Below are 27126 nucleotides of genomic sequence, written 5' to 3'. Positions count from 1 at the left end.
CCCCCTCTACAGGCGGAGACCCCAGAATTAGCCCATTTCATTATTTCCCCCCCCCCTTCATTTTCATTATTTCAGTTAGTTTAACTTTAATTGAACTAATAATGATAATTCGAATAACAAATCCATGACTTAGTCAAAACTTTATTGATTTAATATTCAGTTATTTTCAGGATTTTTACCATTCATATATCAGTATGGCTTGTTGTCACCATTAATTTTTGATTTGAAAACAAAAATATTTTCTTTCTTTTCCTCATATAAACACACACATGCACACAACAATGTAATAAAGAGCAGTCAGCAGACATGGTGCATGCCTTTATGCTCATATTATATCCAATATTTAAAAAACATGAGCCCCATTCACACTTTTGAATGTCTACAGATATAAAACACCACTCGCAGACTTTGAGTTCTACTACTAGAAAAAAAAAAGAATAAATAAAGAGACAAAGTACTAATAGAACAAGATTTTTTCCTTCAATCTAAATCTTGAATCTCAAGAGTAATGCTGATTTTTTTCTTAAGTGAGAAAACTATGCATTATTTATTGTGGAGAACAGACTTCATGTTCAAGGTTTACATTTTAATCTGCAATATTAGACAAAATGTGAAGAAAAGGAGGCGGAGGAATGGCAGCTGATCAAAACTATGTAATATACAACTTTTTGTCACAAAATGTATGAGTACTGAACAGAATTACATAATCCCGGATTTTTGATTCACAGAACATTTCCCCCAAACGAAGTGTTTTACAATCCAGTTCACCTCAAAACATTCAAACAAGCCGTTCAGCACAAAGCCGTTTTTCTTTTACAGTGCTGCTCTTACGACATCGAGTCAACGACCTTTTTCCACACAGAGAAAACAAAGAGTGACCGGTGTGTGAATTTTCCAAGAAGCGGACTGTAAAGTAATCATCCAGGCCTTTTGAATATCACCTTCACTGGTTGTCAGCCGCAGCTCATAAACATTATATTGCCGGGTCGACTTCCTGAACTCTGACGGATCTGCAAGTTTGAATGAGCTTGACACCAGTTGAGACACACAGATAAAAAACACAAGATAACGCTTGAAAACAACATCCCTGAACAGGTCGAACCACTGAAAGCCGTGTCCGGACTTTTCAAGTGAAGGAGACTGTGACTGATCTCTGCAGAGAGGGAGAGCGGAGGCTCCTTAGTGGGGTTCAAGCTCCTTCAGGGTAAACACGCCGCTCCCGCTCCTCCACACGTGACGCTCGGCTTCTTCCCCGGCGCTGACTGGTCAGGATAAACAGTCGGAGGTTCAGCGAATCGGATATTTGGAGTCATAGTTGAGCTGACCACACGAGGGATTCTCGGAGTGGCAAACAAAACATCCGCCCCGTCACGCGCTCCGCAGCCGCAGGACTCTGTTTACCCCCGTTTTGAAGGTCCGCGACGGACGGCGCTCTTCGGGTCGATCCTCGCCACCTCGGCCAGGTTAAAGTCTGGCGCCTGACTGGTACGCTCCAGCTGAACGACCACCCTGACGGGAAAGACACGGTTTCCCAATCCTGGCCCCCGGGGGACCCACTGCCCTACATGTCAGGTCCCGTTGCAGACCCGTTTGGCCTCGATTCACAACAAAAACCCGAGTCTGGACGAACAGGATTGTGGAGAATGAACCAACATTTGACCAGCTGGTCCAGCCCTTCATCATAAGATGAATAAAACGATGGATGATCCATGAGAAAACGTTCCTACTTGACGATGCAACAAAGAAACAAATGACAAGGGGAACCAAGATCCTTCAAATCCTCTGAAGCAGTTCGAAGCTTCAGGAGCTCAGATGAGAGAAACTGTTCAGACAAATCAAAGCAAAATCAGCCAGGACAACTGGATTTGGTCATAAGTCTTAGAAAATGTTATTTTTGTTTGCTTACAGGCTGACTTAGTCTCTCTGGTGCACATGTGCAGACACATGATGAGGAAGTTCTCCGTCGGTCAAACCTTAAAGGCAAAGAGGAACGTTTCTGTTTTGAAAAAGGGAATCCAGAAAATGTTTAAAAATCCTCAAAGACAACATGATTCTGGAGGATATGTATTTACCAGATAGACATTTACCTCAAGTATCTTTTTCCCATTTGAGAATGATTGTCTCTGAAAGGCTGCAGATCTGCTCAGTCACCAAAATCTCACAGTGAAGCCAAACACTTGTGGACACACCCACCTGAGACGTCTTGGGTCCTGGTCTTGTGTTGCTCTTTGAATGCTCTGGTCTTGGTCTGAGGTTCGGAGGTCTTGACCACAGCTCTATCAGTGACTACTAGAATGACGAGGAGGTCAATGGTTTTTTTCAGGTTTCACTAAAACAGCCCAGTGGCCAATCAGAATGCAGGCAGGTCTGGGTGAGGAATCAGGGTTCGGTTCTGAAGAGGGAGCCTCAGAAAACACTCCAACAAACAGGAAGGGGAACTTTTTCTACCTTTCCTTAAGAAACGTACCTCAAACACTTCGGTGAATTGTTTTTATTATAACCTTCAGAATCAGCTCTGCTGCTCATCCCACAAATGCATGTTAACTACAAATCTCTTCATTTAAAAGAGAAATGAACACGCTTTCCAAGAACTTTATATTCCAGGATTTACAACTTACAACTTTTTCTGCAGCTGGTTTGCAATCTGCTTTCTGAAAGTCTTGAGGACTTGGCTTCATTCTGCAGTGTGATCTGTCTGAATTGTGACACAACGGGTTGTTATTGAACAATCACGTTTGTTTCGTGGAAACAGAAGACGTGAACCTCTCGTCTAACGGAAGACACGTTGCACGCCGAGCTGCTTCCAACAAGAACTGATGAGGAATTTCCAGGCTTCTGCTGGAAACGAGTCCAACACTGAACGATTTCCAAAACTGTCGGATTCAATCTTGCAATTCGTCCTTGACCCAAACGCACGTCCAGGAAATCCAGGAATCAGAGGGCAGAATGCAGCTGAGTCACCCCCCCCCCCCTCCCCCCTTCAGGGAGCAGACCACCTCAGACCTCCCTGATATGTGTCTCCTCCGCCTCTTTCTGGTTCTTCCAGCCATACAGCTTTTCTCACAATCACTTCTTCTCTGGAAGAAAACAAACTTTACTCTTGGCGGTAACCCACTTTTTTTTTCTTTACACACTAAGAGGTCAAATCAGGTTCTTCCGGATGCACCAATGCATTTTTTTTTTTTTTTTTTTTTTTTGGCGGCAAGTGCCTGAAACACAGAAGAGAGAAGGTGTGTCTCCACCATCGGGTCAAAGGACAAAGACTAAAGTATTTCTGGCTCGCGTCAGCCGTCCATCTCTCAGCGCTGATGTCCACCGTCAGAGGGGCGAAGCCTCGGCGGTCGTCGTCAGTGCAGATTCTTGGTCGTTGTTAGATTTATCTTCATTATCTTGACCGTGAAAGAGGAGATTAGAGCAACGAGGTGACGAAACAACAGAATCTGACAGCTGTGGGTTTTTTTTTTTTTTTTTTTTGTTTGGGGTCGACTCTCGAAGGACGGGCCGGATTTCAGCTGAAAATAATTCAATCCACTGAGTCCGATTGGAGAATTAAACGATGAGGACCACAACTGTCCAAACACTGCGGGGGTGGTGGGAGGGTGGGTGGGGGTTGGAGGGGGGACCGTTCCCCCCAAATAAACCCTCAGGCAGCAGATATCACTGCCCCTGTTTGTTCAGGTGTTGGGGAATGAGCCTCGGGGAGGTCAGGGCCGAGCAACTTCTGAAGGGAAAAGGAGTCGAACCTCTGAGTGTTCCTGCAAAGAATGTGAGGCAGCATAGCTCAAGAAAGGGAAGATGCACCAGCACAGATTTACTGATCAAGGTCTGTTAATGAGCAAGCGTACTGGGCGTGACGCCAACGCTGTTCTTATCGCCTGTCGACTGAGCATGTGCAGAAGAGCCGTCCTCTGCAGCCACAGCGTGCATCCGTTCGTGTCGTTAGTAACACTAAATAAAGAATAATGGTGTCAATATTTTGGAATATTATTTAAATTAAAATTGTTTATTCAAATGAATATTAGTTGAAATGTGTAGTAGTTAAAAATTATGTAAGAATCAGCATTGTGTTAATGCAACTTGAAATACGTTTTATATTGTTTTTCCAAATCAAATTGTGAGATCGAAAATTTATCTCCTCTCACAGAAATACCAGATTATATTTTAAGCTACAATTATTGAAATAGGTGCGACATTTGTTAGATTTATACTTTTTATTTAGAAAATCTTGTAAATAAATGCCATATATCGTAAATGACTCACTTTTGTGACTTTGAAGTGTCACATTTGATGTGAAGGGTTAATCATGTGTGCATACACTCACCTCATCAGTCAGTTGTGATTATGATCAATAGCTGCTTGAATTAAATCAACCTCCTTCCCATTCATGTAATATACATAGACTGTTATCAAATTAAAAAGGCAAGAAACATTGAACATATCTTGGAAAACATGATTTTGAGAGCTTTCATAATAATGTTGAACCAGAACATCAAGGTTACTGATAGGAGAACTGCTACATATTTAACCCTGTTCTGTGATTTAATTCGCATTTGTCACTTTGGAAGAAACAAATAAATACTGTATATCATTGGACCTAAAAAGTTTGAGTTGCAGCCAGATCTAGAAAGGAAAACCCAAGAATTCAGGTGTGGATTTAACAATGCAGAAGTGGTTTCAAAAGTAAAAAGTTCACTTTAAGAGTCCAAACCTGGATTTAAAAAAGCAACTTGATTATTTCTCGGCACTCCTTTAAAGAACTCCATGTTAAATGGAATCAACTGTTCTAAAGTAAGAAGTCTAATGCATTAAAAAAAAAAAAAAAAACAACCACCAGCATTTCAATACTTTGTGTTTTTGCTCATTGCAACATCATTTTACTGGGCTGGACCAAAGCTTCGGGTTGCACAGTGTTTGGTCTGCAGGCTGTGTGTTTTGAACCATATTTGATCTTTTTTTTTTTCCTTCAACTACACTTTAAACAGTCTGGATAAAGACAAAGGTTGTTTTCATTTAACCACCTTGTTGAAGGACCTGACTGATGTATTTACCTTCAAAATACGAACAAAAATCGTTTTTTCTAATGCAAAATAATCTAAAATGGATCCAATACCTTTGAAGAACACTGAATTTTCCATATTTTAAGTGAAAAAAGTGAATTTGCTCTAAAAAGGATCCTGTTTAATGAGTTTTGCTGCTGCATCCTGTTCAAGTGTTTGAGGAACCTTACAGCAGTGCGCCCTCTAGTGCTCACAAGCAGGAATTGCAGCCGTTTTAATTATGAGATGCCTTTATTGTACTTTTTGGAATCCAGTGACACCGACACGAGGAAATGGTCCGACCCCCCCCCTCCTCACTCACTCACTCACCCGCCCTGAGAGGGAGGGGCTGCAGGGTGGGATGCACCGCGATCCCGCTTTGTAGTCTTAAATTAAACACAGAGTAGCCAAGACACATCCAGGAGAGAGTTCCACAGACACGCACGACATGCATTCAATAAACAAAAAAAAAAAAAAAAACAACTCGAGCAAGGTGGTGACTCCTGGTTCACATGTACGCTTTGAGAAAATGAATACCACTTTTCTTTTTTTAAAAAAAATGCTGATTTCATGGCCCACGATCAGTCGATAAGTTGAGGCTCTGTCAAGTTTCCACTTACAGGAGAAAACAAAGGAAGGCAAAGAGACACACTACTATTCATACTGGGAAAATGCTTTAAATATGGAAGTGAATGCTTCGTCACGTTCGTTTCTTTTTTTCTTTTTTTTCCTTCCTTTTCTTTTCGTAATTAATGGAATAGTTTAATGAGAGTACAATAGTCTCACTAAAAATCAGGTCATCTAGGTAAAACTAGGCCGTCGCTCTGGCTGCCTCCCTGCTGTATCTAAGTAAAATATATAAAGTCCAGTGGAGGGCTCAGCGGGCCGTTGGTCCAATCTGAAGCGGGACGGCTTCAGTCCTCCTCGCTGCCACTGGCCGAGCGTTCCTGACGGAAAAACAAACACAGACGATCACCTTTCAATAACAGACTCTCGTTCGCTCCCCGCAGGTCAAACTCCGGCCTGTTTTGATTCAAAAGCTCTTAAAATAATCACTGCATTAATGCAACTTTTGAGTTAAGAGTTTTTTGGGGTTTTTTTTGGCATCGTATGGTACGACAGGCCTCATTTTAAATGACCGCTCACCTCCTCCTGCTCCTCCTCGCTGTCGTCGTCGCTCACCACCGGTTTGGCCCGGGCTCCGCGGCCCCGCCGCCGCTGCCCCTTCCCGCCACGCTCGCCCTTCTCCTTCCGGCTCAGCTTGATCTTCACCTTGACCGAGCGGGCTGCCGGGACGGAGCGACACGGCGTCACGCATTCACACCGCCACACATACTGACTGACACTGGTGTCAGAAAACAGACCTGTACTGATTTATCATAACTTATCAAGCTTTCCTCCACTTCAAATGATAATAAACTGTGCCATAAAATTTCACTTAACACAGAAGTGAAATGATGTAAGAAGGAAAAGTAGAAAAAAAGTCTTCCCAAAAATAAAAACTGAAATACCAAAGATCTGGTTTCACTTGATGTTTCTGCCACTCACATTCAGACTCGGAGCCTTCGTCGACCTCCTCCTCCTCTTCCTCGCTCTCCTCGCCCTCGCTCTCGTCGTCCTTCTCGATCTTCTGCCGCACGCTGGTGAAGACGGACTGCAGCACGATGGAGTCCTCGTAGATCTGGAAAGTCACACCAGCAAGTTCATGAACTGTGCTTCGTGCCGCTGCAGCAGGTGAACATTCAGTCAAATACACTAAAGAAAACTACACTTATACTGAATATCCTGATGTTCGGTGTGATCACGTCACTCTACCTGCTGTCTAACACTTCAGTACAGATCTGATCTTTTATTTTGTTAAAGTTGTGGGAAAAAGTGCTCTGTTCGTTTTTTTCTATGCAATTCATCTTTTTAACTTTGAAAACGTCTCCAGTCATTGTAGCGGAGTTGTTCTCCTGCAGTGACATCTAGTGGTCACAGGTGGTCGGTACAGCCATGAGTCATATTCCCCTTTCTGTCTCTCCTGTTCAGAGTGCTGGAAGCTGCAGGCTGGCCTCACCAGGGAGCCCTCCAGGTTGAAGGTCTGAGCGTTCTGACACAGCAGCATCACGTCCTTCTCCAGGTCGTTCAGGCTGCGGTACTTATGGCTGCGGATCCTCTCCTGATTCCAGGGAGGGGGGAAAAAGACGAGATCAAAACAAGAAATCAAGGCGGGATGACAGTGAGGAGGCGGCGGCGGGGTGGAGACTCCTCCTCACCTTGATCTTCCTGAAGTCGACAGGTTTGCGGATGAGCTCGTAGTACTCGGGCAGCTCCTTGCGCGACGGCAGCTGGATGAAGACTTCGCTGAGCTGCCGGCCGTTACTGCTGAGAGGACGGGTCAGTTTAAACAGCATCCTTTTCTTTGTAATTCTATTTTTAAACTGTTCTGAAAAACGATCATTTCAGAGCAATTTTCTCTGAACCAAGAGGTAAATTAACAGTAATGCCACTTCTGTGCATCAAGTTCTCACCCGTCCTTGTATTTGATGACGGCGTCCACGATCTTCTTCATCTTCTTGGTGAGGGACGGCGGGTTGGGGGAGAGCTTCTCGGCGGGCGGCCGGCCGCGCTTCTTGGCCTTCTTCACCTCGTCGTCTTTGTCCCGCCCGCGGCCGCCGCTGGAGCTGGGCGTGGCCGGGCCGCCGTCGTGGTCGCGGTCCCGCTTGCGCTTCCGGGTCGTCTTCTTGTGGCGCACTTCCTCCTCGATGTCTTCCAGATTGCCTTCTTCGATTGCCTGTGAAGGAAGACGCTCGGTGAATAAACCAACTCCCCTGGAACTGCTGGACGATCGGCGCCGCGACTCCTCCCACCTTCAGCCACTGCTTCTCTGTCAGCGAGTCGCTGTAGTCCACCTCCTTCCGCTGGCGGGAGCCGCGGCCAAACATCTTCTCCTCCTCCTCCTCGCAGGTCAGCCTCTCCACCTCGGCGTCGTCTTTCAGAATCCAGCCGGGCAGGTCGTCCTCCTCCATCAGCCGGGGTTTCCTCTTCGGGTTGCGGGCCTCCTCGCGGCGGCGGTCCAGATCCATGCGCTAAGGGCGAGAAATCAGTTAATCTCAAGAGAGAGCTCACTGAGACTAAAGATTAATTCCTCACTGACCATGAACTGCTCAAACTCCTCCTCGCTGCGGGCGATCATCTGGTTGACGGTCTCGTCGTCGGGCACTTCGTCTTCCTCCTGCGGGCGAACGAGACGAGCCGAATGAGACGAGGCTGACGCGGATCTATGTGGCACCTCAGAGCCAAGCCTCTGAACTAACCACGCTTCTCAGAAACCAGCAAAAAACACCACAACAGTTCAGTTACAGTCAGTCTGACACCGGCAAGTTATCGTAAAGATTTTCGAAGCAAAAACTCAAGTGAGGGTTAAAAAATTTAAGTTTTAATGTTAGTGTGAAAGGTAAAGTCTATTAACCATGAAAGGTTTGTGCAGAAGAAGAAATACAAAAGGGAGGAAAAGGAGAAGTCTGGATTGATGAAAGTTCACAAATCCTGAGAAAAGAGCGAAGTAAGGAAAAGAGGCAGGGGGAAAAGGAGGAAGAAGAGGAAGAAGAAGAAAAAAAGGAGAGATTGAAAAGGTGGGGCGGCGCACAGGTGGATGTGGGTGGGTGGGTGGAGGTTCAGACCGCACCCACCCACGCCCCCCTAGTGCGGCAGCCTCCTCGAGCCCCGACCTCGTCCTGCTCCTCGTGCTCCAGAATGGCCTGCAAGAAGGCCCGGCGCTCAAAGCCCGAGGACTTCTGGTCGAACATGCCGGCCTGGATGACTTTCTGGTCCACGTTCAGCTTGTACTTGGCCGCCGCCAGGATCTTCTCCTCCACGCTGTTGACGGTGCACAGGCGCAGGACGCGCACCTCGTTCTGCTGCCCGATGCGGTGGGCTCGGTCCTGCGCCTGCAGGTCCTGTGGAGGCGGGAGACGGAGCGCAGGGTTAGTCCGGGCGGCGGAGGAGGGAGGACGGAGCGCCGGGGAGGAGGAGGAGGGACGGGAGGAGAACCTGATGAGGGTTCCAGTCGCTGTCGAAGATGATGACGGTGTCGGCGGACTGCAGGTTGAGGCCCAGGCCGCCGGCGCGGGTGCTGAGCAGGAACACAAAGTACTCCGAGGCCGGGTCATTGAACGTCTTCAGCAGCATGCCGCGGTCCTCCGCTTTGGTGGTTCCTGAAGGAACAAAATCATATTTATAACTCATCTGTTTAAAACACACTGGATGTGTTAACTAGAAAATCTCGTGCTCGAGACACTGCAGAGTCGGCAGGAAGCGTCTCACCGTCCAGGCGCAGGTACTTGAAGTTGCGGTAGGCGAAGTAATCCTCCATGATGGTCATGAGCGAGGTCATTTGGCAGAAGAGCAGCACTTTGTGGCCGGTGGCCCTCAGCTTGGGCAGGATGCGGTCCAGCAGCTCAAACTTCCCCGAGGCGCGGTACAGCTCCGACCTGCGGGGGTTTAGGAGGGAGAACGTGAGCCGGGAACCATGGAGGACCAAACGCCGCTGTTACACAAAGACCAGTCCCACTCACCCGGTCACGATCCCGCCGGAGTAACCCAGATGCTCCGAGAAAGACTCCTGCAGGACGAATGTGGCGTTAAAACATTTCATTTAAACGTCGTGTTCTACACGAAAGAAAGCAGAGGACTGATTTAAAGCACCTCGATGTGCTGGAACATGTAGGGGTGGTTGCAAATCTTCCTCAGCTGCATGATGGTGTTCATGAGGGTCTTGGTGCCTCCTTTACCCTGGAGAGTTTAAAAAGAGGAAAACATGATGAGAAACCGCATCATTTCAGTCACTTCATACTTTAATTCTTTCACATTTGGACACGGTCGAACCTTCTTATCTTTCTCTGATCCGTCTGTGAGCAGCACTCCCTTGGCCTGCATGTGTCTGTATAAAACTCTCTGCAGGGCCGACATGTCGCACTTGATCACGTATTCCACCTGTCAACAACGACAACAAGGACAAACCATGGTTAGATGAAAACCAGAAGCCTGATCTTTAGAAAGCCTGATAAAGGCGAAGGCGTCCTGACCTTCTCTGGCAGCTGAGCCTCCACCTCCTTCTTGAGTCGGCGCAGCAGGAACGGTCGCAGCACCTTGTGTAAACGCCGGATGATCAGGATGGTCTCTTCTTCATTCAGGTCCACCTGGAGATCAAAGACAAACTCTAAGTGGAAAATCCCTTTTTGAAGCCGTTCCCGGTCCGGGTGGCGCCCGCCTGCAGCCGCAGCCCACCTTCTCTCCGGTCATGGCGAACGGGGCGTTGAACCACTGCTCGAAGGTGCTGCAGCTCTTGAAGATGGTGGGCAGCAGGAAGTTGAGCAGGGCCCAGAGCTCGGGCAGCTTGTTCTGCAGCGGCGTGCCGGTGAGCAGCAGGCGCCGCGGCGCCAAGTAGTGCGTGTTCAGGACCTGAGTGAGCTTACAGTGGTGGTTCTTCATCCGGTGGCCTTCGTCCACGATCATGTACTTCCAGCGGAGCTTCGGGGAGGGAGGCGCAGGAGTAGAGTGAGTTTCTGACCGCGGGGCTGGGATTCACCAGCCGGTCCGCTCGCGGCGAGCGCTTACCTTCGCCAACACCTGCTTGTCTTTGATGATGTACTCGTATGTGGTGAGCAGCACGTTGAACTTGCCGCTGCGCAGGATGGGAACGAAGGAGCGCCGAGCAGCTGGAGATCCCTGAAAGAGAAGAGGAACACTTCTTATCAAGCCTAACCCTCCAGATCACCGTCTCTCATAAAGCAAACGCCTCTTGATGCTTGATAATTAGAGCGCTGACCTTGTAGGAGACTTTCACCACAGACGGTGCCCACTTATCAAACTCATAAACCCAGTTTGATAAAGTTCTGAAAGACAAAGGGAACGTCTGTCAGATTTCTGTGCCGGTTTGCTTTGAATGAAGAAGGGAGACAGAACATGTTCTGAACTCTTACGAGAGAGGTACGATGATGAGGAAGGGCCCGTTGAGGCGCTTGTACTCCATGAGGTAAGTGATCAGAGCGATGGTCTGGATGGTTTTGCCCAGGCCCATCTCGTCAGCCAGGATGCCGTTCAAGTTGTTGTTGTAAAGTGACACCAGCCACTCCAGACCTTTGATCTGAGGAGGAGACGGCGCCGGTTAGCCCCTCGCCACCCGCACGGACGTGCTGGCGCCTCCGGCAGTCCTCCGGTTTACCTGGTATTGCTTGAGTTGCCCGTTGACCAGCAGCGAGGACTGCTTGTCCACCTTCTCGGTGACGGCGTGAGCCACGGCGTAGTAGGACTGCAGGCCGCGGTTGAAGGCGGCGTTGCCGTACTCGTCGTCCACGTCCTGCTTGGCGTGTCTGAGGAAACACATTTTGAAGATGAGCAAAAAAACGTGAGGGAAAAAGAAAAAGAAAGCAGACGACCGAAGGGAAAACACTGCCGACTCACTCGATGATGTGCCGAACGTCCACTTCTGACACGTCTTCGCTGTCGGGGTCGGGAATCTTCTTCTTCTTGTCGTCAGACGGAGCAGACGAAGGCTGAGGGTGGTCCTCCTCTTCCTCCTGGCCAAAAGGAACAAACATGAGAAACCCCGGGACAGGGAGGGAAACCAAGCTCCTGCCTTGCTTCGAGGCAGTTTCCTACCTCCTCTTCCTCCTCGTCCTCTGAACCGCTGTCTTCGCTGTCTGAACGCGGCGCCACCTCGTACCTGCAGAGAGAAGACGGTTTATAAATGACTCAGAAGTGAAATTTCACCGGGAACTTGACAGACTGTTGGGGACTGGCAGCGTAACTTTGGTTAGATGACAGTGGGATGCCATTCTTATTAAAAAACTTAAAGTTACTTCAAAATATAATAAAATAAATACATAATTGGAGGTAGAACTATGAACATTTTCTTCCAAACACACAATCTTATTGCTGAATAGGTTGTAGGTGCATTAATGTCTAATTCGAAGAGTGAAATAGAGCAAGTTGATTTTTTCCCTACATCCTACAACGCCCCCTGACACCTACCCCGGGTTCATTTCCAGCCACGCCTCCAGCTGCCCGGCCTTGGGTGCGTCCACGCCCGTCAGGATCTTCCCGCTGTCCACGTGGATGACCTTCACCGGCAGGTCGCTCATCTGACTGGTCTCATCTAAAGGCTTCACACACACATCACAACGTCAGGATCATAAATTCGAACACGTTCCAGGAGGCGAGTGTCGATTCTTCTCCCCTCACCTCCCCGTCAGGCCCCAGAGCCGCGGCGCCGCCTTCTGCTGTCTCCGGCTTCTGGCGCAATGGCAGAAAAAAATTGTCAGCAAGGTGGATGGAGAGAGAATTTTTAGAGACTCGCTCCAGACAAACGCCTACCTTCTTTTTCTTCTTCTTCTTCTTCTCTTTGAGGGCTTGCGCTGCTTTGTGCGCGCGCACCAGCTCGGTGAGGTTGGCCACGTACTCGTCCGTCTGCTGCAGCAGGTACGCCAGGCGCTTGTCCTTCTTCTGGTCGATGAGTTTACGGTAACCTTCTTCGTCTTCAGCCTGGAGGGGAGCGGCAGAGCGGGAGACTGAGAGTCTGTTGCAGAACGGGCGGGCTGGGTGAGGTCTGTGGGGCTGTGAGGCTCACCATCAGCCTCCGCATTCTCTCCTTCTCGATGCGCTCGTTCTCCTTCTTCTGCTCGCGCTCGGTGTTGGCGTGGTAGGTGGAGACGGCTTTGGTGGCCTTCTGGATCTTGGCGGTGATGGAGCGGTGGTACTCCTTGAAGTCCTTGGCGTGCTGCAGGATGCTGTTGAGGTATTCCTGCAGGGGGAGAAGACCGAGACGCTGTCGCCGGGACGGGATCTGAGATGGTTCGAGCGGGAGCAGCGTCCCCTCCGCGTTCCAACCTGGTGCTTCTGGCGACGTTTGCGCTCCTGTTCGATCTTCTGCTGCTTCTCCAGCTTCTCGGTGATGCGGGCCTCGCGCAGCGACTGGCGCTTGCTGCGCTTGTAGGCTTTAGCGTTGAGGGCCGTTTCCAGAGCCGTGTCCCGGCGCATGCAGACCACCACCTCCTGACGGAGCTGCAGGGAGACAAATCAACACTTTTTTTTTAAAGCGGCGGTTTAAACACAAGAAGAATTTCTCCAAGAGGAACGATGAAGAGAAGAGCGTACCTGTCTCTGGAAGTTCAGCAGCCGCAGGGCTTTCAGCTCGATGGTGGCTTTGGTGCGAAGGTCGCCTGCCAGCGAGCCCGGCAGGTTCTCCAGCTCCTGTATCCGATGAGCGATACGAGCCTGTAGCCTGGAAAAAGTACAACACAGAGACGGTTTTTTAAATGAACATGTCTTCTGTGCATCTTTCAATTCTCTGCTAACAGAGAATTACTTGGAATTTAAATCTGTTAATCTTTTTTTTTTTAGCTTAATATCTTGATTCTGTAACAGAGGCGGCATTCGCCCCGGACTCACCGGTACTCCCGCTCCTGGAGGATCTCCACCGGGTCCAGCCCGCGGGGTTTCTGAATGGGGGTGATGCGGTTCTGCTTCTGGTGCAGCATCATGGGAGGCGGCTGCGCCGGCTGCCCCGGGGACTGCGTCTGCGGGGGCATCACCGGGGAGGCGGCCGGAGGCACGGAGGGGGGCGCGGGAGACGGTCTGCCGGTGGGCTGGGGCGGGATCAGCTTCTGAGGGGGGTTGGACGGGGCAGCAGCATTCACTGTGGGCCATAAACGGAGACGAGGGAAGAAGAGGTTATTTTCCTGTCAGCAGACGGTGGAAGGAGTGAAGAAAGGAATGAAAGAACTCAGATTCACCTTCAGGCCAGGATTTGGGAGGTCCATTGGTAGGTTGGCCTTGCATACCTGGGGGGACTCCTGCAGGTCCAGGAGGAGCCATATTGGGGCCAACCATACCTGAAAGAGGGATTAGTGAATAACTCGGTCACATCTCTGTACGTCATAAAAATAATAACTGCAACACACTCCTCCACTCACCATGTGGTCTATTGTAGTTTGCCTGAGCAGGTCCTGGCCCAGCGCCCGGCCCACCTGCGGGTCCGGTGGAGGGGGGCATGTTGGGCATGGGCTGCTGCTGCATGCCCGGCATGGGGCGCTTCCCCTGCACGGCCATCTGCAGGTGCTCGGGCAGCGGCTGGCTGCGAGCGAGCATCTTATAGGCCATGATCTGAGCCCTGAGTTGGTGTAGCTGGTTCTGGTTGAAGGGGGTGGGTCCGCCCGCGCCACCCGGACCACCTCCGGCCGCCGGGGGCCCTCCTGGACCCTGTGGACCGCCACGGTTTTGCTGGCCCATACCCTGATTTGGATCACCGCCACTCTCCATAGGGCCTGCCCCGGGGCCAGACGGACCGCCAGGCATCATGGGACCAGAGGGGGGGCCGTTGGCTGGGACGGGGCTGGGTGCATGCTCCGAGCCCCCCAGGGGGGAGGGGTAGCCTGGGGATGGAGGAGAGGTCTGATTAACACTCCAATTTTGATGCATACCTGTACGATGACTTTAGTTATGTGTGTGTGTATCTATAAAGTGGCAGGAACTCCACTGTTGTGGCACCTCAACCTCTTTTGCATACCGACAGCTCAGTTCTGTAAACTCAGCCGTCTCTGTTGTTGTCTAAAAGGGGAATCCACTAACCCCGCCCCCTTCACACAGAGCCACGCCTCTTTCAGGTGCGCAGCAGGAGAAACCGGCTGGATCGCTTCTCCCTCACAGACACTTCTGCATCACTGAATGACCTGCTGCTCGTTCTGCATACCTCAAGCAGTCTAACTAGTCAGTTACATTACAATCATTCCAACATGAATGTCCCAATGTTTAATACAGCTGAAACGCTGCTGGTATAACACAGCTGAAGCCTTTACCTTGGGAATGTTGGTCCATGGGGCTTGGAGGAGGTCCCATCCCGCTGTGCCCCCCTGGTCTCATGCCCATTCCTTTCATCTGGCCGTAGCGGGGGTCGTCAGGCATTCCCTTCTCGTGCATGGAGTCCATGGGCTGCAGAACACAGCGGAACAATCAGCCAAAAGCATGAAGGTGAAGGGTCTGCTGCAAGAGTGCAAAGCAGGAAGAGCTTCAAGTACTTTGTGCATCTGATGCATGTTGTCCTGAGGGTATCCTGGAGGCCCCTGCTGAGGGTGGGGGTGTCCTGATCCGGGGGGTCCCGGGCTGGGGCCCATCATGCTGTGGGCCGAGCCCGGCGAGGGACCCGGGCTGGGGCCCATCATGCCTCCTGGAGACGGACCTGGGCCCGGGGAGGGACCGGGCCGAGGTGTCCCTCCCATCGGGGGGTCAGGGGTGGACATCTCTCAGAGGAAACTGGGGATGTGCGACAGCCGCAAAGAACCCCTGAAAGCAGATCACAATGAGCCTTTAGAATCCAAGTAAAGAGGTACCTCCCTCAAATCAAGCCGTAGTTTAGCTTCTGAGAAATATTAATTTACTTATTATATCCTTCTATACAGATGTCATGTCATCTTTTATCATGCATACTCGTGTTTTTTTTTTAATTTGTCACTTTGCTTTTAATTGTCTTAATATTACATTTTCTGCAGTAAGTGTCTTAAAAGGCATTAATGAATATAATCTATTACTGTATAAATGTACTAAAATACTCCTGGAACTTTCATGTCTTTAATGAAAAAACCACGATATTTGAGATGGAGAGAAACAATGTGACTTTGAGTTTTTGGTCTTACATGAACATGAATAAATAGCCAATAAAGTGGCAGGGGAAGCAAAATGTGGTTAAAAAAAAGCGTTGACTAAATTTCCATGGAAACAGAGAAACAACTTTTATGAAATGCTGCTTACAGCCATAATATTGCTTTTTTTTAACACAAGCATAAATAGCTGGATAATAACAATACTTGCATCCAAAGTATCTCGACTCCAAGTCCATATTCTCCTGGGACTCGGTAGTTCTATAGTTGAGAGTCACCATAACGGTAATCCAAACTGGTCAATAGTCATGTGTCCATGTAAATGTCCGCATACTCGCCATTTTTAATGCTGATAGTTTATTTTTCTGTGTGGCTTGCTTCCTAACAAAAACAAAGAACAGCATACACTAGTGGCACATGCTATCTACATCATTTTCAGTGTTTGTCTTTTTCCATGTAAACAGAGATCACTTTCAAAACATTGACGTAATGCAGCGGCACCTCCACATCTTCGAAATTGATTTTGAAAGGATTGATCAATGTGGGAGAAAAAAAAAAGTCAATTTCCCAATAGGATAAAAGAGTATGTTTAGTTTAGTTTTCCACTCAAGCTAGTATTCTGTCAAGTACCAAAAACATAATCTGATTGTTCATTTAAATCATCAATAATGTGTTTTTGAGTTCATGCATCCACTCAGATCAAGGGTCCATAGCTTTGTCTACTAATAAAAATCGTGTTACATTGTTTTAAAGGCATTGTCACTTTAGAGTTGACAAACAGAGTGGAACCTTCCTGTATGTGTAGTCTGCATGTTCTTCCAGAGCAAATCCAATCCAAAGCCATGCTGGTAAACTATCTTGGATCTGTGTGTTAGAACTGCCATAATTTGAGTGATATTTGCTCTACAGTCCCCAACTTGAATATCAAAGCTTTCTTATTCTATATCCAGATCACCGTCAGTGCCTGTCCCATCCGACACAAAGCGGAGAGCATCTGCCGGATGACAGATCAGTCAGCACGCTTTGACACGTGCAGGTGGATTGTTTTCATCCCGCAGAAGGATCTCAATGTTTACAGCTCTGCCCAATTAAATGTCAAGGAGAGGTCAATAATGTCTTGACCTCAAGATCGTAAGTTCACTTTCAGATGTTCCAATGCATGTTTTGGTTAGTAAACGATATGCTAGTTAGTGTAATGGTTTAGCAGTATGTCAAAATCTGACTTAGAGTCTGAAATAACCATAAAAGCCCCTCTGTAACTGAGGCCAGAATTAGCCATACACAGATCTAATCATGAAAGAAACGGGTATTATATGTAACAAACACAGAAGATAATACTTAATAGTTTAGTCTCATCGGTTGCTGCAGTGTTTACATTTTGAAGCCAGGAAAACACAGGTTACAAATTATTAGCATTCAGAGCTAATGCTAGCCAGGCCTCGCCGGTACATAGTTTAAAACATATAAAATCGTTTTTTTTAAATTCCCTCTAACACCAGGTGTATTGCAAACTCGTGTTTAATGACTGGGGTATTTAAAAAGTGATGAAAATCGTTTACAAGAGCAGAATACAAGCCGGGTCTGGGCTATAAAAACATGAACTTAAACAACAAAATAAGCTGGTCGCGGACGGCGATTAGCATGCTAGCGAGCTACTGGTGTTAGCCTAGCCGGCCACGCTCTCCCGGCCCGGTTAGGCAGAAAAACGACCCGTTTTGGTGAATTCTGCGAACTTTTGGGGCCACGCGTGAAAGGTTAGAGCATCGCCGGTGTTGATTGATCCAACGCGCCTCCCGTACGCCTGGCTCAAACCTCCGCTCTCACCACATTTCCAAAAACAATTTCATTCATTGCAGCGGCGTCGCGCCACAGCAGCGCTCACTGTAATGTCGGTCTCCCCTCTTCTCCTCCAACACGCAAAAACCTCCGATAAAAGCTTATACAAGCGCCTCGAAACGCGCACAAACTGTCTTCCGCCAGCGGCAGAAATCATCGCGCACTTACACAAGTGGCGAAAGTTGATGTTTGGAGGCTCGCCGGTCGCAGCGTCCCTCGGTTTTCCTCCTTTAGCCAGAAACAAAGAGCGATCGTGCCCGTCGGTTTTTTTCCTTCACATCCCCCTTCTCCACCTCCTCCCCCCGCTCTCGCTCTCTGTGGGCCTGTGCGGCTCTGCAGCTCACTTCTCCTCCTCCCCCCTCCCGCTGCGTTCACGGGCAGCCCGGAAACCGCACGGATGTCAAGAATGTTTATTGTAAGCGACTTTAAGCTTGTTTTTCCTGTAAAACCAATCAGCATTTGTGGTTATTTCACTTATTTATGTAACGTGTTTGTTTAATTTAGCTTTCTTAAACACATATTGTGGATATATTTGTTAATTCGATCCCATCCCCCCGGACACGCATACATGAGGAAAAGGCGGGCTCAACAACCAAGCTCTTGCCTCTGATTGGTTGAAATCTTGACGGAAATTTATATCAGCCAATCAGTAGTGCGGTCTATTCCCTTGTTGTAAGTGAAGCATATTTAGGTGTAAATAAATACATTGTGAATTTTATTGTTTGTTGTTTATTGTTTCAGGATCCCCATTAGGTGCTACAGCAGTGACAAATATTCTATTCGGAGTTCAGAAAGTTGTACATCCATTACATGATATGATTTTCATAGATCACTCAAAACATCCACTACCATCCAGTACACATATTACCAGTCAAACCAAAGCCAAAAGCAGAGCAACAGAACAACAGACAAAAAACAAAACAAAACAAAACAAAAAAAAACTGAAACCAACAAAAACAAAAATAATTTGAACATTTGAATGAATAGAATAGAATAGAATAGAATAGAATAGAATAATTTCCCTGGGGGAAATTATATGTTCCAAGGTATGTGCTTTATTAACTTCAAACTTTTTTTTCTGGAAAACTGAAAGCGAAAGAGTGAAGATATTGATTTGAAGTCCTGGAACTAAAAGAAAAAGTGCACTTGTCAGAGCTTTACTTTGGATGTAATACCCATTCATCTTCTTCATCCTGTGCAGGATTCAATCTCAGCTGAGAGCAGGAGGCCTGCAGGAAACCTGTTTGAGGAAACCAGGTTACTTGTAGGAAGCCTACACACATGATGCAGATCTACCTTGGTGTATATAGAGGAATATGCATCTAGATATAATATACTTGGTGCAAAAGTGTACATTTGGTTTGAAAATATACACATGTTTGATATTGTTCAATAAATGGCAATCATTTTAATATAAAATAAAACAAAATAAAATAAACAGGTGGGTATGCAGCTTGTCAGTAAAGTGCTTTAATGAGGTCCCTGCATTAATATTTTTTTTTAACCTGATCAAACAGTTGACAGTTTTGCCCTGGATAATGTCCTCTAGATCCAACCCCAACAGTTTATTTTTTAAGTTCTTTTATGGATCTTTTTGACAAGCTTTTAAAAATCATGAACTGTTCTTAGGAAGGGCCTTGCCCTGCTTCCTACTCAGCAGCACATGTCTTGATGAAGACCAGAAGGTTCATATTACTCCAGTATTACAGTCGCAGCATTGGCCTCTGATCTGGTTCACCTGTACTCAACCTCACGTTCATGTTTATTATTATGAAACAATAATACAAAGTAAAAGAAAAGAAAGCACACAAGTCTTTCACTCCATCACCTTGATGTGTTACACTGTAGATGCAATCCTCATGACTCATATTACTTAGTAGTATGTATTTAGTAGGAGTATTGAGCTGGATGCAAGTCAGTTCCTCTAAATCCACCTTTCATTCACCACCACCTATTATGTTTGTAACTCCAAATATCATCATGAACTCTGCAACAAGGTTTCTCTACACCTGAGCACCCAACCAATGATTGGTCATTTTCTAAGAAGTCCAGCAGACTCTTGAACTCGACTTTCGTTTTTACTGTTTTCCACCAGCATCAGAGCTCCCCCTGGTGTAGGGTACAGCTTAAATACGATCACACCGCCGTGACCTCTCGGATCTGATCTGTCGGATCAAAGCTTCATGCAGTAGTCTCATCCGGATATTTAGGTTTCCTCCCACAGTCCAAAAACATGCATTCCACATGAATTTTGTGTGTCTAAGTTGCCCACCGTTGTGTGAGTGGAGTGAAAAAGTGCTTGCCCCCTTCCCGATTTCTTCTTTTTTTGCACGTTTGTCACATTTAAATGTTTCAGATCATCAAACAAAATTAAACACAAGACAAAGACAGCGCAATTAAACAGAAAATGCAGTTTTTAGGTGAAGGTTTTTATTATTAAGGGAGGGGAAAAAAATCCAAACCTACATGGCGCTGTGTGAAAGAGTGTCTGGCCCTTAAACCTAATAACTGGATTGTCTTCCTTTAGCAGCAACAACTGAAATCAAATGTTTGCAATGGTTTGTAATGAGTCTTTTACGGCGCTGTGAAGGAATTTTGGCCTCTCATCTTTGCAGAATTGTTGTAATTCTGAAACACTGGAGGGTTTGAGCATGCAGCGACTTTTGAAGGACTATAGACTGACTGTGTCTCTCTGGGATGGACTTCGACCTGTCCGGGTTTATCTGCCGTTAGCTGGGATCGGCTTCAGTGTACCACGACTGTCTATTCGAAGAAAGAGCATAAAGAAATGATTGACAAAACAGACACTTACCGAAGTGATTTATAGAGTTCTTTGCAGTGACAAGCTGTGAATCTTGCATTTTAAAGGGAAAAATAACCTTGTTAAAGTTATTTTATTTGATGGGTTCCAGGATTTGTAGTGGGCCTTCCACTGAGGGAATGATTTCTCTTTGAAAATGTTCCGACTCCATATTGGTGGAAACTGTGAACAACTGTGAACAACACTTACTTACTTTTTTTTTTAAATTATTAATAATAAAGAGTTTTGACCACTGATGTACTAAAGAAGGGATAAGGAAGAGAAAAACTTCAGTGTTTTCAGCAGTTCAGTGATTTTATTCTTTTCCAGCCCTGATAATTTTCACATAGCCCCTTTCAAAACAACCGAAACATTTATAAATAACCATTTCTTTCATCAAAAAAGTGTTTATTTATATTTAAAGAAATACTAACAATACCATAGCTCAACACTCTAAAATATCTCTCATAATTATTGTCAGTTCCTCATGCAGGCAGGACTACCGCCTTCACAACTTTTCATAGTGCGAGTGATTAGAAGTTAGAAATCAATCTTTTAATTAAAAAATGCTTGAAAAGTGCAGCTTATCCTTTGATACGACACTGAGCAACATGAAGGTTGTGCATTTCAAAATGCTTGTCAGAGGTTTTCCTTCAGAATAAGTGCTTTCTTCTTGATTAGAATGTGAAATAAACTCAGATTCTATCAAACTCTGTAAAATTGATTTGAACATCTCTCCTTCTAAAAAAATAAATACAGAAAATAATATGCTTAAAAGAGCTTGATCACTAATTTATGACAGTGTCTCCTTTAAACCTTTAAAAAAAAAAAGGTAAAATACATCTTACAAAATCGTAAATCTCTAAAATATGATAAAGAATGTGAAGAAATCTTTCTTAACACATCAGGGACGATTATTGATTGTGCTGTATGAATATTTACAGCAGGCAGCCAGCAAATCGACAAACAGCTCTTGTAATTCCACTGTCCACCACACAGTGGTGCAGTGAGTCACTGTAGTGCGTTGTCTATCAGGAGAAGAAGAAGCAGCTTTGTGTTTGTAGACTGAACAGTAAATGTGTGCTGGTTGACTTACAGCACCTTAAAGGAGTCCGTGAAGAAAACTTGCTGGGGGAACGGAGGGTTTTGCTTCAGTTCAGCTCAGTAGTTGCTGCACAGTGAACGTCCATGCCGGAAATATAATCCATTCCCTTTCAGGGTAGACCTGATGCTCCAGCGTTCACAACACCACAAACTCGTCCATGCTGTCGCTGGTGTCGACCCTCCTCAGCTCAGCCTTCCTCTGGATGTAGGCGAGGTTGTCAGTGGGTGCTGTGCTTCCCCACCCCTCCTGCTCCACCCGTCTTTCTCCCTCTGCAAATATAAACATGGGGTATGTCGCTGCAGACGTGGAGAGAGCCTGGGAAGGTGGACACCGAACAAAACACGAGTTAGCAAGAAAAACTTACCCACAGAAACGTGACAACATGAAGCTAAGGCTATTCATCAGCATTTAAAGCAGGGTGCATTCTCAGTGAATACAAGCCCAAATGAGTCAGACACAAACCTCTTTCACAGCCGTGTGCAGTGATTCAAACTCCTGTTGTCCTTTTGCATAAAATCCAATGGTGCAGCTGGGGTCCATGCGAGAGAAAGGCATTTTCCGGGGGTATTTACAGTGGAACGACTGAAAATGACGGACAAAGAGATGTGAGTTTAGAGAAAATACACAGAGGGACAGAACATGTCTTATGGCTACATTTCCATAAAGGCTGCAGCGACATAAAATGTTAAAACCGGATACAACGATTTGCTACTCTCGTAATACATTTTACAACCTCCTGCAGATGGAGTCAATTTAAAGTTTTCTTTTCCGTTGTTTCATGCACACAGAATCATCTTGAAAAGGTTTGAAGTAAAGAATGCAGCTTTCCTACACAGACTCATGCAGCTTTAGTGCGTCTGCCCTGCTGAACCCGCTGCATCGACTCGGCTCAACTTGCAGCCGTTGCTTTCCTAAATTTGCAGCATCTGCTCTGCTAAATTTGTGGCCTTTGCTCTGCTAAACTAAGACTAGGCAGTCGAGTTGACTCTTCACATTAAGTCAAAATAAGTTCAGTCTTTTTCCAGATTTCTAAATAAAAACCGTCACGGTACTTTTCCTGCCCACTGTTGACTTGAGATTTTATAACTGATGGCCTCACTGGCTCACATGCTCAAATAATCACTGTATAATCAGTAACCACGGTTCCTGTTAATAACAGAGGGAAGAAAATCTACCGAGCCAGACGTCTGAACTAAAATTATCTCCCACAAATAGAGCGATTAGGGCTGAAAAGGAAAAGTTTCTCCTGGCTGGGAACGAGCATGGAGGCATTCAGAAGTAGTTCAAGAGGTCATTTCACTGAATTAGGAAAACATATCTGGGAACCAATGGCCGAAAACAGACATCACATAATGGAAACAATACAATACCTCTAAGGGAAAGTTCTGCTTTGCGACATCCACGGTGGGCTGACAGTAGTGAGGATCCAAGTACAGGAGGTGGTCATCTTTATTTTATATTTAAAAGAGCAATAGAAGGAACGAAATGAAAACACCGATCTGAAACCATTCAGTGAAATAATCATGATACGAACATGGACACACACCCTGGAAGCCAACGAAAAACAAGGAGTGCTTCGGCTTGCCGCCGACGATTCCAATGCACCATCGCAACGACAAGAGTTCCTGTAGAGGAAAAGTACGGGAACATCACAAGAGGCTAGTTTAAAGACATTTATCCATAAGAAAACCACACTGCTGACTGCTGAATGGGACGCTTCAATACTTTAACACAGGTGATGTATGAGGGATTGAGCTCTTGGCCGCCGAGTCGCACAGGAACCAGGATGATGATGGCTTTCCACGGCTGAGGTTGAGGCTGTTCACACAGCTTTCTCACATCCTGCAAGTAGACTGAAGGCAAAAAAAATAAAGAGAAGAACTTCATCTATATTTCTATGTGTAGAACAAAATAAACACTCTGATAAGATACTCACTTGTGCAGTCTTGTGCGACGTACACAGCTAGGTTGGGAACATTGGCTGAAGCCGACACGGCTTTCCTGAAGCAGAATCAAATTGATCTTTGAAGCTTGAACAAATAAGATTGAGATAAGTGGACCGGTACGACATCGGTTCGTCGCTCACCTGAGGATATGTGCCACAATAGACGGACCGTACCAGTCTCCGGCTTTCTTCCCCGAGCTCTTCCCCAACTCTACCAGCTGATGGATCCCGTAGGGCGCCGTGACGTGGTCCGCAAACCAGGACACCACTCTCCTGTGGGTCGCCTCCATGGGTCTGTCCAGCACCGAGCCCAGGCTCAGCTTTCGACCCCTCTCGTTCGCATGTCGGCTTGAATTCCATCCGTTCTCGACACTTCCTATGTGGCGAAGCAGGTCCATGTCGTCTTTGACCGCGCGGTGGCTCGCGGACCAGGTCCAGTCTGAGGGGACCAAGACGGAAGATCACCGTGAAACGCGGCCGCAAAGCTTCCACCAAATCTCAGGTGATGGTCATCACCTGGTGGCAGGAGGTGCATCAGCAGGCCCTGAGCCAGCAGCATCTGGCCCGTACGCAGAACACAACCCCAGCCGCTGTCCGTGGTCAGAGAGACGCCGGCCAGCGGAGGGAAACCCCGCCTGTACGTCAACCACAGGAGGGATGAGAAGCAGCGGCGGAATCGCTCCCTCTCCCCTGAAACACACACAGCTCCACGTGAAGCTCTTCCTCTTTCTTTACACCCAGCAGTTCGTTTCAGACGGCCATGATGTCCCACCTTCGTCTCCGAGCTCGTAGGGCTTCCCCAGCATGATGACAGGCGAGCTGCTGCTGAATTTGGATTTCTGCTTCCAGGACCACACTGGAGGACGGCAGAGAAGCCGATGAGCATCACAACCCAGAAGGAAGGCATGGAAGCTCAAACTGACCGTATTTGACGCTGTTCCACGCCGACACCAGCCTGGACTTGAGTTTGCCTCGGTCCTCCGCCCCCTGTTCGTCCCTGCCGGCCCCGGGGCCCGGGAGCCCGGCCGACTCCGAGGAGAGGAAGAGCCAGTCGTCCTCCAGGCCATCGTCGGCGGGCCGGCCCTCACGGCGAGGGGGGGAGGAGGAGGTGCTGGGATTCATCGCTCCTTGTCGCCACAGCAGCCTCCATGTGGACAGTGAGCACAAGGCAACGCAAACTGTGGGTCATCGCAAACATGACGGCAACAAACAAAACCCGCTCGTGGCTAATGCTAACCACAGCACAGTCAGTAATTGTCTGAGAGAGTCAGTGAGGACAGAAAACATGTGACTGCACCCTGTGACTCCTGGAATCTCAGAAATGTCTTTTTTTTAGCAACAAAAGAAAAGTTGAGGGTCTGCTGTTACACACGTTTCGCCTGCTTTGTCCAAAATATCTCTTTACATTGTTTGCACTAGCCAATCAAAAACCGACTAATTACAGTTCAAACGGACACAGACAGGGTGACAGTGGTTAAGCTGCATTTCTTTCTGCAAGATCATTATTCTGTTCATCACAGCAGGACATTGATAAAAACATTTTTATCAGAAACAAGATATGTTGATATTTTATTCCTCATCAAAACAAAATGAAGCAGTTACATGTTAAGAATATAAATACGGGTGTATTCTGCCACTTAATTCAAGAAATCTTCCTTGTATGTAAATTGGGTGTAATCGGGTAATCTTAAGGTTCAACCAGTTCAACCAGTTCAAATCACCTTTCTAACTAAGATTTGTGAGATTTCAAAAGCAAACAGTTGCCACAGTTACAAATCATACCAGAACGTCTTGCTTCTCCTCAAAAGGATGTCTCTACCCGTGACTTTGAACCACTGAAGGTGAGTTACAGAGATGCGTAATCGTGTGGTGACGTGAGCCGGGTGATCCAATCGTAATCACGTGAACTTTATATGATGTTTTGTAAAGGTTATTGACATACCTTTTTTTTAACAGCTGTTTGAACAAATAGTTAAAGAAACACGCTGATAATTCCAGGTATTACAATAAGGGATTGTGATTTACAACCTTATTATTATGCTCTATGAATATCTATATTATAATTTTTTTCCATTTACATACACACAGCTTGTTTTCACAAGGTTTCTATTTAAAAAAAAAAAGTATATTCAGGGTGTAATGTATTGGATAATTTTATCCACACATTGATATTTAATATACAGAAGTCCATTAAGGCCATTGAAAAAGAGCTGTCTTAAAAATTAGAATTATGAACATAATCGCAAAATTATGTCCAGAATTACACTCAGTAACCTAAAGAGTGGCATTACAGAAGCAAATTCAAATGCACAAAAAATTAATGATCAGGAAAAAAATCTGAGAAAAAGCAGTATTTATTAAATAACGGTAATTTTGTGACAGTAAAAAGGTCTGAAAAATCAAATACCAACAGTTACTTTTTTAAATAGCAGTTTGCTACAAATATTTCACATTAATATATAAACAGCATATTGAAAAAAATGGTAGTAATGACAGTCTTAATGACTGAAGAAAAAGAGTCATGTTGAAAAAAATCTGATTGTATTTATGTTGTTAATGGTAAAATGTTAAATGAATGAAAAACCTGCAATTTAAATAACTTTAACCATCTTTCTCCAAAGTCTGCAACTTGAGTGATTGTGAAAATTTTATAATTTGCAGATAAATTAAATTAACTATGCATGAATGATAGTTCTGATTTAAATCCAGAAATTCCTCTATAACTTTTTTCTCCTTGAAATCTGATCATAATCTCATAAAAAAAAATTCAGATTTAAAAGAATCTCAGAATCAATTTCACTTAGAAATCTGGATTGCATCCAAAATCAATGTGGAATAAAATGTTTTACTTGTGACTTGGTTTGTTCCATCCTAAAGTACATTTTAAAAATTTCCACTTTCCCTGTATTAACCCAGTTTGAAACTTTTCAGATGCACTTTGAAGTCGAGGATTTTCTACTTTCCAGTTATTAATCTCTGCATACTTTATAGTTTATTTACTGTATTACAAATCTGTGCGCTTCAATGCTACAGAAGGACACGTGTTCTGGCTCGTTTGTCTAACTCAGTTTATTCAAAGTTTTTTGACACATGTAAATACCGTGAGACCCAGCCCTCGGCAGCAAACCGCATCTCAACCATTTCGAAACACAGTTCTTTAACAAGCTGCTTGACGCAGTTTACAGAGCCAAACTGAAACCAAGTAGTATATTTTGTTGTTGTTTTTACCTTCATTGCACATTCCTCATGTCGCGTCCTTCATTCAAGAGACTTCCCGAGTAAACGTCCGAGTCGTGTTCGGGTCTCTTCGTCGACTTCGGGAGTCGGTTCGGCTCAGTTCGTGTCACTTCGTGTTTTCCGGTGTCGGTTCGGCTCACTTCGTTTTTAGCCAGCGAAGTTCGGCTCAGTTCGTATCACGTCGTGTTTTCTCTGGCGTATATTCGACTCGCTTCTTGCTTTAATGGCGTTGGTTCGGCTCAGTTCGTCTCACTTTGTTTATTCTGTAGTCGGTTCGTCTAACTTTGTGTTTTCTGATGTCCTTTCGGCTCAGTTCGTCTCATTTCGTGTTTTTCTGGTGTCGGTTCGGCTCAGTTCGTCTCCTGCTGCGTCCTACCTCAGACTCACTTCCTGTTTATACCAGTCACGTGTCCACGCTCCTTTGATTGGCTTCCAGACAGCCAATCACAACGAGCCCCGAATACCCGAACGAATGCTTTGTGTTTTTTTCTAATCAAAAATCGAAGACAAAAGTTTGAACTTTGTGTATT

At 46.2% G+C, this 27126-nt stretch overlaps 2 protein-coding genes across 6 annotated transcripts; both read right to left on the bottom strand.

Moving 5' to 3' along the window:
* Positions 1 to 5749: 5749 nt before the first annotated feature.
* smarca4a (SWI/SNF related BAF chromatin remodeling complex subunit ATPase 4a) lies at positions 5750 to 17813 on the bottom strand. 5 transcript variants are annotated; one of them, XM_030088897.1, is made up of 34 exons: positions 17678 to 17813; positions 15095 to 15359; positions 14876 to 15008; positions 13994 to 14452; positions 13814 to 13912; positions 13470 to 13716; positions 13176 to 13302; positions 12909 to 13082; positions 12649 to 12822; positions 12396 to 12563; positions 12264 to 12314; positions 12054 to 12184; positions 11682 to 11745; positions 11484 to 11599; positions 11245 to 11392; positions 11003 to 11166; positions 10849 to 10915; positions 10638 to 10748; positions 10308 to 10550; positions 10106 to 10219; positions 9906 to 10013; positions 9726 to 9812; positions 9596 to 9642; positions 9345 to 9511; positions 9072 to 9235; positions 8711 to 8977; positions 8176 to 8253; positions 7889 to 8107; positions 7550 to 7812; positions 7295 to 7403; positions 7096 to 7197; positions 6585 to 6717; positions 6183 to 6322; positions 5750 to 5983 (listed from the first exon to the last, which is right to left on the bottom strand). In XM_030088897.1, exons 2-34 carry the CDS (start codon positions 15314 to 15316, stop codon positions 5951 to 5953), a joined length of 4929 nt encoding a protein of 1642 aa, XP_029944757.1. In that variant the 5' UTR covers positions 15317 to 15359; positions 17678 to 17813; the 3' UTR covers positions 5750 to 5950. The 5 variants fall into 5 exon arrangements, with proteins under 5 accessions (XP_029944757.1, XP_029944758.1, XP_029944760.1 ...); XM_030088898.1 differs by having other exon boundaries at positions 7295 to 7400; XM_030088900.1 differs by having other exon boundaries at positions 8750 to 8977.
* A 2798-nt stretch (positions 17814 to 20611) lies between these two features.
* LOC115387741 (cysteine protease ATG4D-like) lies at positions 20612 to 26978 on the bottom strand. Its single transcript, XM_030090581.1, has 11 exons — positions 26588 to 26978; positions 24283 to 24503; positions 24132 to 24215; positions 23876 to 24049; positions 23501 to 23798; positions 23351 to 23415; positions 23140 to 23267; positions 22961 to 23039; positions 22785 to 22861; positions 21877 to 21996; positions 20612 to 21729 (listed from the first exon to the last, which is right to left on the bottom strand). Exons 2-11 carry the CDS (start codon positions 24479 to 24481, stop codon positions 21550 to 21552), a joined length of 1404 nt encoding a protein of 467 aa, XP_029946441.1. The 5' UTR covers positions 24482 to 24503; positions 26588 to 26978; the 3' UTR covers positions 20612 to 21549.
* Positions 26979 to 27126: the final 148 nt, after the last annotated feature.

Source organism: Salarias fasciatus, chromosome 4 (assembly GCF_902148845.1).
Source record: "Salarias fasciatus chromosome 4, fSalaFa1.1, whole genome shotgun sequence".
Lineage (NCBI taxonomy): Eukaryota > Metazoa > Chordata > Actinopteri > Blenniiformes > Blenniidae > Salarias > Salarias fasciatus.
This window is presented reverse-complemented; position numbering and strand designations above follow the sequence as displayed.

What these genes read in the sequence shown, in the direction of transcription:
- smarca4a (XM_030088897.1), bottom strand. Translation starts at nt 15,316, where the DNA reads ATGTCCACCCCTGACCCCCCGATGGGAGGGACACCTCGGCCCGGTCCC. An exon ending in GATCAGAGAAAGATAAGAAG is followed by an intron (nt 9,813 to 9,905) that starts GTTCGACCGTGT and finishes TAAACTCTCCAG; the next exon opens with GGTAAAGGAGGCACCAAGAC. An exon ending in ACATGTTCCAGCACATCGAG is followed by an intron (nt 9,643 to 9,725) that starts GTGCTTTAAATC and finishes TTCGTCCTGCAG; the next exon opens with GAGTCTTTCTCGGAGCATCT.
- LOC115387741 (XM_030090581.1), bottom strand. Translation starts at nt 24,481, where the DNA reads ATGAATCCCAGCACCTCCTCCTCCCCCCCTCGCCGTGAGGGCCGGCCC. An exon ending in ATTGTGGCACATATCCTCAG is followed by an intron (nt 23,416 to 23,500) that starts GTGAGCGACGAA and finishes ATTCTGCTTCAG; the next exon opens with GAAAGCCGTGTCGGCTTCAG. An exon ending in AGCAGAACTTTCCCTTAGAG is followed by an intron (nt 21,997 to 22,784) that starts GTATTGTATTGT and finishes CGTCATTTTCAG; the next exon opens with TCGTTCCACTGTAAATACCC.